Source organism: Zootermopsis nevadensis, unplaced genomic scaffold, assembly GCF_977971745.1.
Source record: "Zootermopsis nevadensis isolate Lab colony 2312 unplaced genomic scaffold, Znev_1.0 Znev_ptg000003l, whole genome shotgun sequence".
Classification (NCBI taxonomy): Eukaryota; Metazoa; Arthropoda; class Insecta; order Blattodea; family Termopsidae; genus Zootermopsis; species Zootermopsis nevadensis.
In genome coordinates this window covers 4,334,147-4,348,984 of record NW_028259135.1, presented here as the reverse complement: position 1 = coordinate 4,348,984, position 14,838 = coordinate 4,334,147, and the positions used below count along the sequence as shown (strand labels likewise).

General features: G+C 41.1%; 1 protein-coding gene across 2 annotated transcripts in view; it reads left to right on the top strand.

Moving 5' to 3' along the window:
• The window catches only part of LOC110839568 (putative G protein-coupled receptor B0563.6), a 138,261-nt gene extending 127,916 nt beyond the window's left edge, over positions 1 to 10,345 (top strand). For both annotated transcript variants that reach the window (XM_022083911.2, XM_022083909.2), the window contains exons 2-4: positions 7,362 to 7,511; positions 7,712 to 7,968; positions 9,227 to 10,345. In XM_022083911.2, the coding sequence (XP_021939603.1) occupies positions 7,362 to 7,511; positions 7,712 to 7,968; positions 9,227 to 9,865 (1,046 nt within the window). In that variant the 3' untranslated portion in view covers positions 9,866 to 10,345. The remainder of the gene's footprint in view (positions 1 to 7,361; positions 7,512 to 7,711; positions 7,969 to 9,226) is intronic.
• The last annotated feature ends 4,493 nt before the right edge of the window (positions 10,346 to 14,838 follow it).

Below are 14,838 nucleotides of genomic sequence, written 5' to 3'. Positions count from 1 at the left end.
AACGTCCAGTGGATGTCATAAACAGACTTTCGACATCACTCCAGCACTGTGAGTAACATCAACAGTTTCATACTCTGGATGATGAAGCCATTTCAACACTATTACGCCTTATATTCCTTTTTCAATAACCCTTTCTTCCTTTAACGTTTCTACCCTTCGAAGTTCCATTCCTCTGTGTTACTGATTTCGTAGTAATTTTTTCTTGTATGCGTTGTCTTATGCCAAAGTAGCGGACCCGCCCTCATGACGTCCCACCATCTGACACAAGCGTTGCTCTGACGTTGGACCTAAGAAAGATGCAGCGACAGATGGATAAGGAGTGGTGTAAAATGAGATAATTAAATCAAGGAGGATTAAAAAGGCGGGGCATTTAGCAGGCATGGGGAAAGGCAAAGTTCTGGTTGGAAATCTTGAAGTAAATATCGGTATTATGTGACCTGATTGAATCTGGCAGTCCACCGTTGTCTGATCCCATAAATTCCGCGCTCCATATAACACCACATGTCTTGCATGCCATGTATTTATTTTTCTACATTAAGCGATTTTTTTCCTTTTAAGAGACCAGATTTCCGTCATGCATATCAGCTTGTAAAATATCGTTTTATATGTACCTTGTAATCCTGGGGTCTCGGGTTCGATTCCCGGCGGTGCCCGAATTTTTAACTTGTGTTGGGCAAGGCCGTGGTCTAGGCAACACGGAGTTTTCCTCCGTGGCATCCCAACAATTACTCCATTCACACACAGAAGAAGGCAATGGCAAACCACTTCTGGATCATCTGCCAAGAACGTACATGAACAGGTCCCAGTCCGAGAAAAGGATGGAAGGATCCTGTTCATATGGACCTGTCGTCAGACAGAACACTAAAAACAAAACAAAAAAACAAAAAACAAAAAAACTTACCTAGATATTTAGTGTCTTGAATAACAGACACGTTACAAATTTTGTCTGACTTAATATCGTATTCACATAAGACTCGTGCTGAACACTTTCCAGGGTAGTAAAATCAACATAATAATAATACTCTGTTTCTTTTAAGATACTTTTTAATATTATCCTTTATATATTTATGTCTTACAATTGTATTTTTACGTAATGTTTTCGATCATAATTTAGTATTTATTTTTCATCTTTCCTGATTTAATAATAATAAATGGCGAAGAGACAAAATAGTGACATTTTTTTGGGTAATTTCATCTCTCTTACTCAAAGAATGTGTTAGAGTCCGAGGTTTTCTGTAATATTTTATAACATGTTTATTTTAATTACGGTGACGGATAATATAGCCCACGTCCAACCCCTAAACATAAAGCCCACCCCTCTTCAGCTGTCCGCGACTGTTGATTAACATATTCGTCGCTACTTTCCATATTTTCTGTCGCTTTGTGACAAGTGGCCATTTAGCATGCACACATAGCACACATCGTTTACTCTAGCGGGATTCAAACCCACTATCCAGTCTATGTTCAGCAATCACATTATTATTTAACTGGGAAAAGTGGGTTTGCCCACAAACACTGCGTCGTGTTAGCCAGCATGTACTCAGCATACTGCCTCTCCTTGTACTTCCATTTGGGGGGGGGGGGGGGACGATTCAGAAATGGAGCGCCAGACGGCGCGCTGTATTGTGACACCCGTCGAGTTTCCGGTTCCGTCCAGGAGAATGTGGCGTCGGCCATGTTGCATTTCGACATCTCACTTCTTGACATTTCTTTTAATTTCCGTATCGAGATTCATTGCAGAATTTAAGCGACTTATAGAAAGGGGACTTTTATATGAGATCATTCGGTCACTGTCCTGGCAGAGTTAGTCGTCGTGTACAGAAGTCTGCCTTACTACCGATTTAGAACCGACGGTTAACGGAGGCTGACTGCCTATGTTCCGGAGGTGCATATTACAGAATTTAGGAGCGCCAGGAAGTGCGTGGTTTATAAAGGATTAGAAGATGGATTGGCCAGCCAGGCCTTTCTCCTTTCCCTTCTTTGTTTACTGTTTCTTTCCTTGGAAAGTCCTTAATTTTTAACTCTTTGCTATTTCTTCATTTTATTTTTATAATTCTTTCCTTCTTTCTCTACGTTTACTTGTGCCCTTTTGGAACAGATCAATTAAATTAATAAATAAACCTCGACACCTACGGGTAAAAGAGGATATAGAGGAGGAAGAAGAAGTTTTATGTTAAATGTATTTATATTTGGTGATTCGGGTTTGAAGCAGTGTTGTATAACTTAATTAAGCCTATAATTTTCGTGTGCAAATGATTGGCAGGTTTTGAGTAATTCGATAAAGTTCGGTTTGTGCGTCATGTAATGTAAGGTTTATTTTTGACGAACGTAAATTTAAAGTACATTCGAGTAACAGCTTTTTACTACAGATTCCCAACGCCAATTTCAATCTCAATTCCTTGAGTAAAATACAAAATGCGGACATTTAGATTTCCTCACGGTTTGTCTATTTTGTGCTCTTATTGCAAAGAACGCATGAAAAAGTAATGTAACAATAAATTTCAGAGCTGAGACTTCTTTTTCGCAGAAATAGCCGACGTTACAAAATAGATGAATGATTCCCTTCCAGACCTTCTCTCAACCTAAGATTCGTAATGGTTGGTCGACTGTTGGAAGCAGTATCCATCAAGACGGCCTCACAACATTGAGTTGTTTTTTGAGACGCCATTTCTAACTTATCCTCATTCGATATCCTTCGTGTATGACTGAGTGACTCCTGAAAGCCACATTCTGTCGCTCATATGAGACATTCGTTTCGGCATCCTGAAAAAAAAAAGATCACGTCCGTTCTTTGACGTAGGAACTCTGTGCTTTCGACAAAGAATCGCCATTTTCCGGACTATTTTTCTTTGTATAAAGAGACTTTGTGTCTCTACAAAGAATATGATTCTGGTTCTCCTGGGGTTGTAGAAATATATTTCCCATCGAGCCAGGATGACGCAGGTTCTTTCAAGAGGTAAAATGTTTTACAATCGGGAGATCCACATTTCAGAACTTGTCTTCACGAACATCTCCTTACAAATACTAGTATAATAACTTAAAGTAGGTCATGTCCACTTCCACATTCTTCCAGATTCATGGTGTACATTAATCCACTTGACATTGTTTCAGCGCGGTTGATATAGCGTCTTTAAATAAACATCTAGGCTACCAGCGAGCTGGATAGCATGGCGGTACAGCAATATAACGGTCTAAAATAATCCAAAGTGTGAGCAACCATTCCAAGAAAATGTCGATTTACAAACAGCATATTTTCTCAATTGTAAGAGTATCGAGTTTAAGACCACTATTGATTTAGTAGTAAGGTGTCAGGAAAAAATACGATATATCGATTCTTAGACGTCATCAAAAATAAGGCGCACCCCGATTTCAGAAAGTTTAAAACGCGGAAAACGTGTGTCTTAAAAAATCTAGGAAATACAATACTACCATCAAATAGACCACGACCACTTCATATCAACTCCATTCGAATTTTGCTCTTTTATACAACGTCGTTGGATAACAGCAAAGAACTGAAACTAGTGTGTGTTAACATATTTTAAGCTCGAATGGTAATTTAATTACTACCTACTTTAACCCTAGAGAACTCTCATAGAGTGTACCTGCAGGTTTCATTTACTTATAGTGTAAACAGCGTTTACTTCCCTTAACAGAGGTAGTCAATTTTATCGTATAGTATAACAGTTGTGTTTTCTTTGAGGTACGGACTGAATTCTTAAATGTAATTTAAACGAGCTTCGAATTTAATTAGGCAAAGTTGTCCCTGGCGCTTGATTAAACACCACATAGATGTATTGCGGAGAGGAGATAAAGCTTCACCCACACATTCTTAACCTCGGAAGTAGATGAAAACGAGTGGTTACCTGAACGTCCCAGCCGCTTTACTCAAAGTAAGTTATATGGAACTTAACTGAAGTATCATATATTGCCCTCGGTTTGTTTGGTAATATATTCACGTATGAAGCTGTGAAACTAGTCTGCCAGAAACATGTGCCTTCCTGTAGTTGAGATTGCAGTAAAGTTCCTTGTATTCTTGACCTCGACACCAGACCGAGGTGAATGGACAGCTTCTCTTTTCGAGGACAGACTCGCCTACGCTTAGCCTGTTGCACGTGGGGCGAAGTGTGTCGCAGACCTCTTTGGACCCAGTAGCGAAAAGACGAATTCGCTCTCTCTGCATTCGCAACCATTGTCGTTCACTCAACAGGCAGTCATTTACTAACCGAGGCAACTTGATACACAAGCAAACTTTGCTGACACTGAAGTGGGCGAGATGTAGATGGCTGTCTTCTGGGTTGCAGCGACGATTCAGAGGTCCTTACTACCTCCATCATCATGGCTTAATTTATTACTGGTAAATAATGTACCTAAAAAAAGTGAAGATTTGCATATATTATGTTTCACTCTTCACAGATCTTAACAGGAAAGCCATCTTCTACTGATTTTAATATCTTGTGTCTGAGAATGTCAGTTAAATTGTAAAATTTATTTTCTGGCTAGTTAATAGCAACATGGCTGCCGGATACCAGGTTCTGAGGTTTTGTTTGTGGTTGTAGTGTTTCGGGGGCATGGGGACAGTGGTTTTAGCAATATTGATTGTGGTGAGGGAGAGTTCTTGGTTCTGTTTGATGTGTTCGTTTCCTGAAGGCCTGCGGGCCTCACCTGTCGCTTCCATATGCTGAACGTGTAGAGAATATATCAACTCTCTGGCATGCGATGGAAGCCTGAGAGTGTATTAAGCAAGTAGGTGGCGTTATTAGGTGTTCTTCGCGCTCTGGCGTGATCAAAGAACACTTTATGGGCCCGTTCATTTTTCTTATTCATAGGAATTAGGAAACCCGAATGATGTTATCTTAGCAACTTTATTGAATATTTTCGGGAAAAATATCACGTTAAAAACTTTGATGGATTAAAAATACTTTTTTCCTTTCCTATTGTGCTCTACAAGAAAGACTGTTGTTGCCAGAAAATTTTAAATTTTTGAATAAATTGTATATTGGGCGTCCTTTGTAACATTTCGTAATGTTAATTTTGTTTAAAGTCGTAGTTCTGCTGGATGATATTCGAGGTTTTCACTGCGGCGAGCATGAATATGACTTGTCTTCTGGGATATTGTACCGTGTAGTCTTGTAGAAATTTACCGAAGTTTATAAAACTAAACGGAGCAATGTCACAGAAAAGAGTCATCCTCAGATTTCTGCTGATTTATTGAAAAGACTGATTTATCTTTTCACTTCTTGTTATTCTAATCTTTGTCAGTTTTGGGGGGGGGGGTTAAACTTAGCTTCTCCCTTATTTTATATTTTAAGATGTATATAATCCAATCATAAAATTAACTTTTTGTTTCTATGGTAACAAAAAAGCAACCAGTAACTTTTTTGCAAGAACAAAGAAGGATGTCAAACAACTTTTCTCATCTGTTCAGCCCGCCATTGATTTCCATGTAGTAGATTGTCCAATGATCCGTTAAACCTAGTCTTGAATCATTAGATCCTGAAACTCACGATTACACAGCATCCTAACTCCATGAAGGGCCTTCTTCTGTATCTGCCCAATTAATGTCTCTCCTGTCCTCGATTTATTCAATCGAAATTTCCCTAGTGGTTCGATCCCCTATCGAACTTTCAGCAACACACCCTTAGGTCTACTCAGATAGAACGTCACCCTCGTTAGTTACCGTGATCACAGTTCGAAAGCTAGTATTGTTCAACGGTACTTCACCCGCCAGTCTCCTACACTGAACAGACACTTTTGAATCAGCACCACACCGTGATGGTATAAACAACATGCTAGTAACGCTACACGAATTCCAGTCCTAGGCGAGAGGCCAGCTTCTTACTGCGGCAAATTTTACCTCCACGCGACAAAGCTATGATCGTCATTCAACAGGGAATTCCATGGACTCAAGATCCGTTCTGCACGTGGTCGCGAGTAGAAAATTCCTTGCTCATACTTGGAATCGAACCCCAGTCGTCATACCCTAAGCCATTCAAATGCGTAATCGTAATTATACACTTCTCTATGAATTTGAGTACTGTGTAATATCACAGAAAGAGAAATTACTCACATTTCTCCTTTGAACGAACTCGGTGAGATCAGCGTGGTTTTTTTTAAATATAGGTACCAACAGAAAAGTGCCGATTAATTACCTTATCTTTGGCTAGTAGGGGCTCTGAAACAGATTTTTCCCACAAACATAGGCCTATTTGAGTGCCCTGAAGCACACTGAATGTGTCGATACCTTCATTTACTGAACATCAAAGCAACTTAAATTAATAGGTTTTTAGTATTATTTTTACGCGTGACAAAGCAGAGGAATGGACAGTGCATACTGTACTTAATTTTTTTTTAAATTTGTCCACTGGTTTATTTGACGACATGTTCTCAGCTACGACAGTTTTATAGCGTCAGATGAGCGGATAATTGTGCGTATGGAATTAGGAAATATGTACAAGAATTTTTGTTAAATAGTTTAAAGTACTAATGTGTATAAAATGTAACACGTTATAAAAGGCATTGCTGTTAATAATGTCGGGAAAATGTTTCTGGCATGACGGAATTATTTTCACAGGCCGCTTTCGGTCCATGAGCCATAGTTTGCACACTTCAGTCCCACAGAGTTACGATTGCATTAATTTCCTTTTTATTTCGGCTCACGATGTAAGAATTATTTATTAAACGATATTTACTCTTTGATGTAAAACACTTAATAACACCTGTCTATAATATAATTTAGTACCATCTGAAATGTATGAGCTGGGATAGCTCAGTCAGTATAGTGACTAGCTACGGGCTGGACGACCGGGGTTCGATCCCCGACGGGGGCAGAGGATTTTTCCTCTAACCTCTGCGTCCAGACCGGCTCTGGGGCCCACCCAGCATTCTATCCAATGGGTACCGGGGTCCTTTCCCGGGGGTAAAGCCGGCCGGGGCGTGATGCTGACCACTCACCCCCATCTAGTGCCGAGGTCAAGGAAGAGAGGAGCTATACCTCCACTCACCCCAAATGCCTACATGGGGTGTAGTGGGACAAACTTTACTTTACTTTTTAACATGTAAAATGTATTGAAGGGTGTTGTTTAGTTACAAAAGAAGTCAGCAATGAGAAAGTTCTTTTAAAATTTAGTTTGTTTTATAATAATATCCATTGACGAGCCATAAAACAGCTGAACCAAGTCGTGACGAAACTCAATATTATTAAATCTCCTCACCAATTACACTACAATGCTAAGGTGTTTTTATAATAATAAATATGCGTCAGTTGTATAACATAGTAAAATTTTTTTTTTCCAGTTTTAGGTCGTCTGGCATCGTATTACTAGCCACGCCCGAGCATTCTGCACTACTGTCTTTTGTTTCAGGATACTCTGCCGCTGCGCTCCTCGCCATCTTGTTCGCCATCCCGTTCTGTTTGCGGTTGCGGATTTACAAAGACTCCGGCAGGTGGAACAATCTGCCACAGGCCTTCTACCACGAGCACCTTGAACTGTTTCTGGGAAACGCCTGTCTCGGTAACCATTTGCATTTTTTCCCCCGAACCACCTGAACGTTCGAGGGTGTGCGATTTGGACTATCAATAAGAAAAAAAGTAAAATGAAAACATTTGCATCTATCAAAGTGCTTGGGTGGGAAAGAAATTTTCATTTATTTTCCTCGCTAAGTACAGGATCCTGACTGATAACCGTAGTTTCAATATCTGTTCTGTGCTCAGGTGTCGGCGTCATGATGCTTCTGGCCCTCACAGTGGAGCGCTACATATCCGTGTGTCACCCGGGACGCACCCAGCCCCTGATCGGGCCCCCTCGCCTCATCGTGTGTCTCATCCCCCTCCTGACATTCCTGATATACCTCCCGAACGCCTTTCGCTACGAACTGAGGCCCTGCTTGCTCTCGCCAGGCGGACCGCTTTTCTACCAGCGAGAGGACAACAAACGCTTGCTCGATTCTGTCATCTATTCCACCTACAAGGTAACAAAAGGAAGCAGCTACTGCTCTGCTTCACCTCCTACACTAACTCTCACAATTCTTTGATACATTCCTCTTGAATGTAGAAAGAGAAAAATAAATTTCAGGTCTTATTTGTACCATTATTTCTCCTCGCCCTCAATTCGCATCTTTATATTTCAGATATAGGAGGTGCGATCGGAAAGTTTCTAGACTGCGCCTATAAAAACCCGTACACTTATCTCAGGTATTAAATTCATCCATCACCCTCGAAGTAGTTCCCCTGGGACTGAACACAACGATCCCAGCGCCGCTGCCAAGCCTGGAAGCATCCCTGGAAATCTTTCTTTGTCAGCCTGTAAAGCACCATCTGCGATTCTGCCTGAATCTCTTCTATCGTCTCTAATCTCCTTCCCTTTAGCTGAATTTTCATCTTTGGGAAGAGGAAGAAGTCACACGGAGCTAAGGAGGGTGCGGGATGACGGCCATGGTGTTTGAGGCCAAAAACTGCCGAACTTTGAGGGCGGTGTGCGCTGGCGCGTTGTCATGATGCGTCGCATGTGGAGTTCTTCCTTTAGAATCAGCTGACAGGTCCCATAGCCTATCCCAACAATGTCGCACAAGTCGTTAATGGTACGACGTCGATCTTCGTGAATGGCCTGCCGAATCTTCGTAACATTTTCGGGCGTTGTGCTCGAAGATGGTCGTCCAGAACGCTCGTCATCATCGACAGAGGTTCGGCCATTTTTAAAACGTGAATGCCACACAAAAGTTTGTGCACGACCCATTGCGGACTCCCCAAATGCTTGCTTTAGCATTTCATAGGTTTCCGTAGCCGTTTTGGCGAGTCGTTGACAAAATTTGATGCACACGCCATTCCGAAATCGCAGGAGGGTCGGTGTAATGCATTACCAAAACGTCCGTATCTAAGAAACAAATGCTAATTCGATGATGCCGGCTGGCACACTAATTCACTATGAATGTAGGCCGCACTCCCTAAAGGCAGAAGCTCGTACTACATCCGGTTCGCCCGCTATTAACACAGTCTTGAAACTTTCCGATCGCACCTCGTACATTCCTGGAAACGTCGCATAAGAATAATTTCAAAACGTTAGAAAACTTACGCATAACGTAACATTTCTGGCTTTTCCGCTCTGTTACTGAATAGATTTTGATATCATGAATGCCAGCTTTTATTGTCATGCAGTGGTATAGTGTAAATAAAAATGTGTATAATTCGTCTGCACAGTTGTTGCTGAGAATAATTTATTGTCTCCCATAGGTGGTACTGGAGGTCGTTTTCAAAGTGGGGCCAACAGTCCTGCTGGCAGCCCTCAACATGAGGATCATGATAGTCTACCGAAGATCCTGCGAGCGTCGTCGTCGGATGATCCTTTGTAGGACGTCGTCTTCAGACGATGACCCTCGAACATTCGCAGAAGAACGCCGTCTTATCCTGCTTCTCGGCAGCACCTCCATACTCTTCTTAGTGTGCGTCTCTCCAATGGTCATTCTCAACGTGACCCTTTCACAGAGAAACCTCAGTATGTATTCGTATCAGGTGTTCCGGGCAGTGGCGAACCTGCTGGAAGTTACCAACTACTCCATGACTTTCTACATTTACTGCCTGTTCTCGGAAGATTTCAGAAACACTTTGTTGAGGACCTTCGGGTGGCCTTGGAAACGGGATGCCCCGACTGCTTTTCAGGATGCTCATTCCGCCGTCGTGGCAAAACAACTGATGGCGACGAAGTTGAACGCAACGCCGACTTTGACCACGGCGTCTGCAAGCAATAACAACGCAACAGTTATGTGCCTGCCTGTGGTTCCCAACAACACGGCACAGAAATTGTGGAAGGGGTTCAAGAGACCAATTCAGGGCACTTGTGGTTACGTGCACAATGGTAGTGCCAGTGTATAACATTGATCTCGTTAAGAGGCTTCAGTCCTATTTATCATTCCTCAAGAACCATTCCGTAATTTGATCCAGACAGCAAACAAGAATAAATAATTTCTTGTAGTATCCGATATTACATCACTTCATTTATAATGTAACTTCACACTTCTGATGCAGATTATCTATCTTTTTTTTTCCTTTAAAATTCGTGATTTGTCGTCTATCAAAAAATGACGCCATTAAACAATGTCACGTTATATTTGTTTACTCTGCATTGTTATACCATCACAACAATGCCGACTAAAGAAATGACTCGAGTAAACACTAAACTAACTAAACACTAAACTAGTTTAGTGTCTTACACAAGATTTTAAAACGCAACCACCACCCCCTTCGGGGGAGTTGGTTGCGTTTTAAACACTTGACTAACCCCCTCAAGGAGCTCCGAAAGGGATTAGTCAAGTGTTTTAACCCCCCATTCGGGGGGGTTGGTTTAGTTTCTTACTCAAGATTTTAAAACGCAACCAACCTCCCTCGAAGTAGGGGTTGGTTGCGTTTTAAAAACTTGACCAACCCCCCAGAAGGGGGTTGGTCAAGTGTTTTAACCCCATATTCAGGTAGATTGGTTTAGTTTCTTACTCAAGATTTTAAAAACGCAACCAACTCCCCCGAAGGGGTGGTGGTGGTTGCGTTTTAAAAAAATGACCAACCCCCGAAGAGGGGTTGCTCAAGTGTTTTAACCCACCATTCGGGGGAGTTGGTTTAGTTTCTTACTCAAGATTTTAAAACGCAACCAAACTCCCCCTTCGGGGGAGGTTGGTTTAGTTTCTTACCCAAGATTTTAAAACGCAACCAACCCCTCTTCGGGGGGGTTCGTTGCGTTTTAAAAACTTGACCAACCCCCCAGAAGGGAGGTTGGTCAAGTGTTTTAACCCCCTATTCAGGGGGGTTGGTTTAGTTTCTTACTCAAGATTTTAAAACGCAACCAACTCCTCCGAAGGAGGGGTTGGTTGCATTTTAAAAATTTGACCAAACCCCCAGAAGGGGGTTGGTCAAGTGTTTTAACCCCATATTCAGGGAGATTGGTTTAGTTTCTTACTCAAGGTTTTAAAAACACAACCAACTCCCCCGAAAGGGGGGTGGTTGCGTTTTAAAAAATGACCAATCCCCGAAGAGGGGTTGGTCAAGTGTTTTAACCCACCATTCGGGGGAGTTGGTTTAGTTTCTTACTCAAGATTTTAAAACGCAACCAACCCCCCGAAGAGGGGTTGGTTGCGTTTTAAAAACTTGACCAACCCCCAGAAGGGAGATTTGTCAAGTGTTTTAACCCCTATTCAGGGGGGTTGGTTTAGTTTCTTACTCAACTTCTTACGCAACCAACTCCCCCGAAGGAGGGGTTGGTTGCGTTTTAAAAACTTGACCAACCCCCCAGAAGTGGGTTGGTCAAGTGTTTTAACCCCATATTCAGGGAGATTGGTTTAGTTTCTTAATCAAGATTTTAAAAACGCAACCAATTCCCCCGAAGGGGGGGTGGTTGCGTTTTAAAAAAATGACCAATCCCCCGAAGAGGGTTTGGTCAAGTGTTTTAACCCATCATTCGGGGGAGTTGGTTTAGTTTCTTACTCAAGATTTAAAACGCAACCAACCTCCCCCGAAAATTTTAAAACACAACCAACCCGTCTTCGGGGGGGTTGGTTGCGTTTTAAAAATTTGACCAACCGCAGAAGGGAGGTTGGTCAAGTGTTTTAACCCCCTATTCAGGGGGGGTTGGTTTAGTTTCTTACCCAAGATTTTAAAACGCAACGTTGCATTTTAAAAATTTGACCAACCCCCCGAGGAGCTCCGAAAGGAGCGCTCTGCTCTAGTACATGTAAATTTTGCTCCAAGAATTTTAATAATACGTAGCCAACAGAATATAAATTATTGATGCAGTAATTTAACGTCTAACATAACATTTTACTTCATTGAATTAAGCAATGTCTTTTATATTTTAACGAATCATATTCAAACAAGCATGGTCCATGTATAATTCTTGTATTTATTGTCTGTATTTTCTGTCGTTAATAACTTTTTGAACTTTCTGCATGTTTACTAATCTTAGTGAGAGGATATTTGATCAGAACGAGCAGAGCAAGGATTGTAATGTGTTTTAATATGGCAGAAAGGTAAGTAAATCTTACAAATATCTTTATTCTGTAAACATATTAAATTGCTGAAAAACCACACATTTCAGGAAGCAGAATTTGTTGTGGGACAAAGTTCAGAAATGATGGTGGCAGTAAAACTGTTTTATTACAAGCAACTTCAGTAAATCTTGTCATTCAGTGGTAGCTGAAATTGGTGCTATGCAAGAACCCCCTTTTCTTTACAAACTGTTTCAGTCATATTCTGTGATTTTCTGCCAGGTCTGGCCGAATTGTTAACTCTGAACCTCTTTGAACTAGTATGTGGATAACTTTTATTAAAATATATTGTTATTAAAGTTCGTAACTAAGTAGGTATACTCCATGGGTCAAAGTCCTTCTTTAGAAGTCCACAGTCTCTGTTAGCTGTTTAAGAAATTTAATGCAGTTTATGTAATTTGTATGTATTTTATCATGTTTACAAGAACTCGTAATTTGATCCTGTCCTTATCCAGCTGATTCCAGTCCACACCCATACATTCCGTTTGCATATAATAAAATATAATATTATGTTAATATTTATGTATTAACGTTACAATCAAGGAAATAAAGTCAAAGGTCATAACTGTTCAAGCCGATTTCTTTCATTCTTTTGTCAAGAAAATTACATTTTTCTCCGCGTGTTCCTTTCGAATTCCTGTGTAGCTACTCCAAAGAGTACAACTTTCCAGTCTTGTTACCTCTGTGGACAGTTATTTATTATTTAGTGTTCTGTCTGACGACAGGTCCATATGAACAGGATCCTTCCATCCTTTTCTCGGACTGGGACCTGTTCATATACGTTCTTGACAGATGATCCAGAAGTGGTTTGCCATTGCCTTCTTCTGTGTGTGAATGGAGTAATTGTTGGGAAGCCACGGAGAAACCGGGGAAGCCCCCGGAGGAAAACTCCGTGTTGCCTAGACCACGGCCTTGCCCAACACAATTTATAAATTCGGGCACTGCCGGGAATCGAACCCGAGACCCCAGGATTACAAGGCCAGCGTTCTAACCGCTAGACCATCGTGGCGGTCCCTTGTGGACAGTATGATATATTAATGGTTATTAACTCTCAGAAACAGCGCAGAGAAAGGTACACTATTTACACTACACTATGCAAAGTTATGGGGGAGTGAATTCGTAGTTCAATGCACTCTTAACCTGCGTGGTGGTGAATGGTTACCTTCAAGCCTTGGTTGGTTTTATGGATGTTTTATGTAATCTTTATGGGTTATCTTGGGAGATATTTAATAGTTATTTAAATATGTTTTTATATTTAATACATGGGTTGTTACTAATCCAGGGATTAATTTGGACCTTACACCCAAGGAGGGCGGCCTTCATTAGCGGGGTATAGCCGAGCGAGGGTTAAACCGGAATATGACCATTGATTTGCAGTGGACCTGGTAGTTAGACTGTTAGCCTGGTCACTGTACTCATTGGAAGACATTAAAAGCATTTTAATCTACTAGACGTATTTTTCCACTGAATTAACCACGACACGGTGCGTAAGATGACAGCTGGATGAGCCCCAAAGTCGGTCTGAAAGCCTTGAAATTTTTATATCATATCCACATTATTGGTTAAAATATTTAGCTATTCACGATGACATGGTTTTGAAGGAGGCTAACAAACCACTAAAAATAACGCATACTTCTGGTATGTTATGGGCGTAAATAAATATTGGGATTTTGTGTTCACAGATGTGATAATGATGGACGCCGGGTATCAACTCCGTAACCATATGCAAATATCAATAATGCATTAATATTTACCTAATTATGTTTATGAACAGTAAGCTTCTGTGTTGATTCGGGCAACAAATTCTTGTCGCTAGTACAGTACATTGGTTTTAGTAGTGCTTTATACACGCATGGATCAGAATCCTAGTGGCAGTGACTGGACTCTTGCCCTTCTCGATCGCCTTCGATTCATCGCTCAGTTGAGGTTATGTAATAGTGCAGCGTAGCGGAGCGCAGTGGAGTGGTGTGGGATTCGAATGTCAGCATAAAAAATATACTTCTATGCTGGAAGGTCGTGGAAGGTACCATTTATTTAGTTGTCTAATAGTCTATTGACTAAATAAACATCACAGCCCTCCAATGGACACAAGGAAGATAAAGGAACATAAGAATTAAATAATTACATAATCGGGAGCATCATAATTTGTGTCTCTTGTTCGGCTAAAATATTAGAGCGATTAGATGAGTATGGCACAATCTGGAGATGAAGCCACTCATGGCCAGATTAGAAAAGCTTACAAAATCTTAGTAGACAAATATTAATGGAAGTGGTCGTTTGAAAAGTTCCCCGGCGTAGATGGGAGAATGACCATGATGATATTGATGATAAAAGTAATTTAGCTTAATTCGACTGTATTTTAATAGAAAACTAATGCACAAAGGGCGGTTCAAAATATGTTTAAATTTAACCGAATGTTTTACTGTACATGTCAACATCTTTGCATATTGTGTATGCGGCCGATGCACATCTATCAAAGGGACAAGTTTTACGTGAAGAACCAGGCTAGATAAAGGAAAAATCTCTGAACCCGGGCGTACAACAAGGCAACTGGAAACTGCAACTTCATCTACTCCCAATTATCAGTGCAAAACCACATTGTTTCATGAATGCATCAGCCGCTCTGTAGTTTTGCTTTGGAAAGGGCCTTCAGTCAGAAGCTTTCTCTCACGACACGTGTTGCCACCTATTGTCCCAGTGGTTATCTGGTACTAATAGCTAAGGAGGCGGAGGAGGAGGAATTATACCCCTTCTATGCTCCCTTTTCCCCTTTCTTCCTGCTCAAGGTCGATTCTATCTCGTCCGGATTAATCG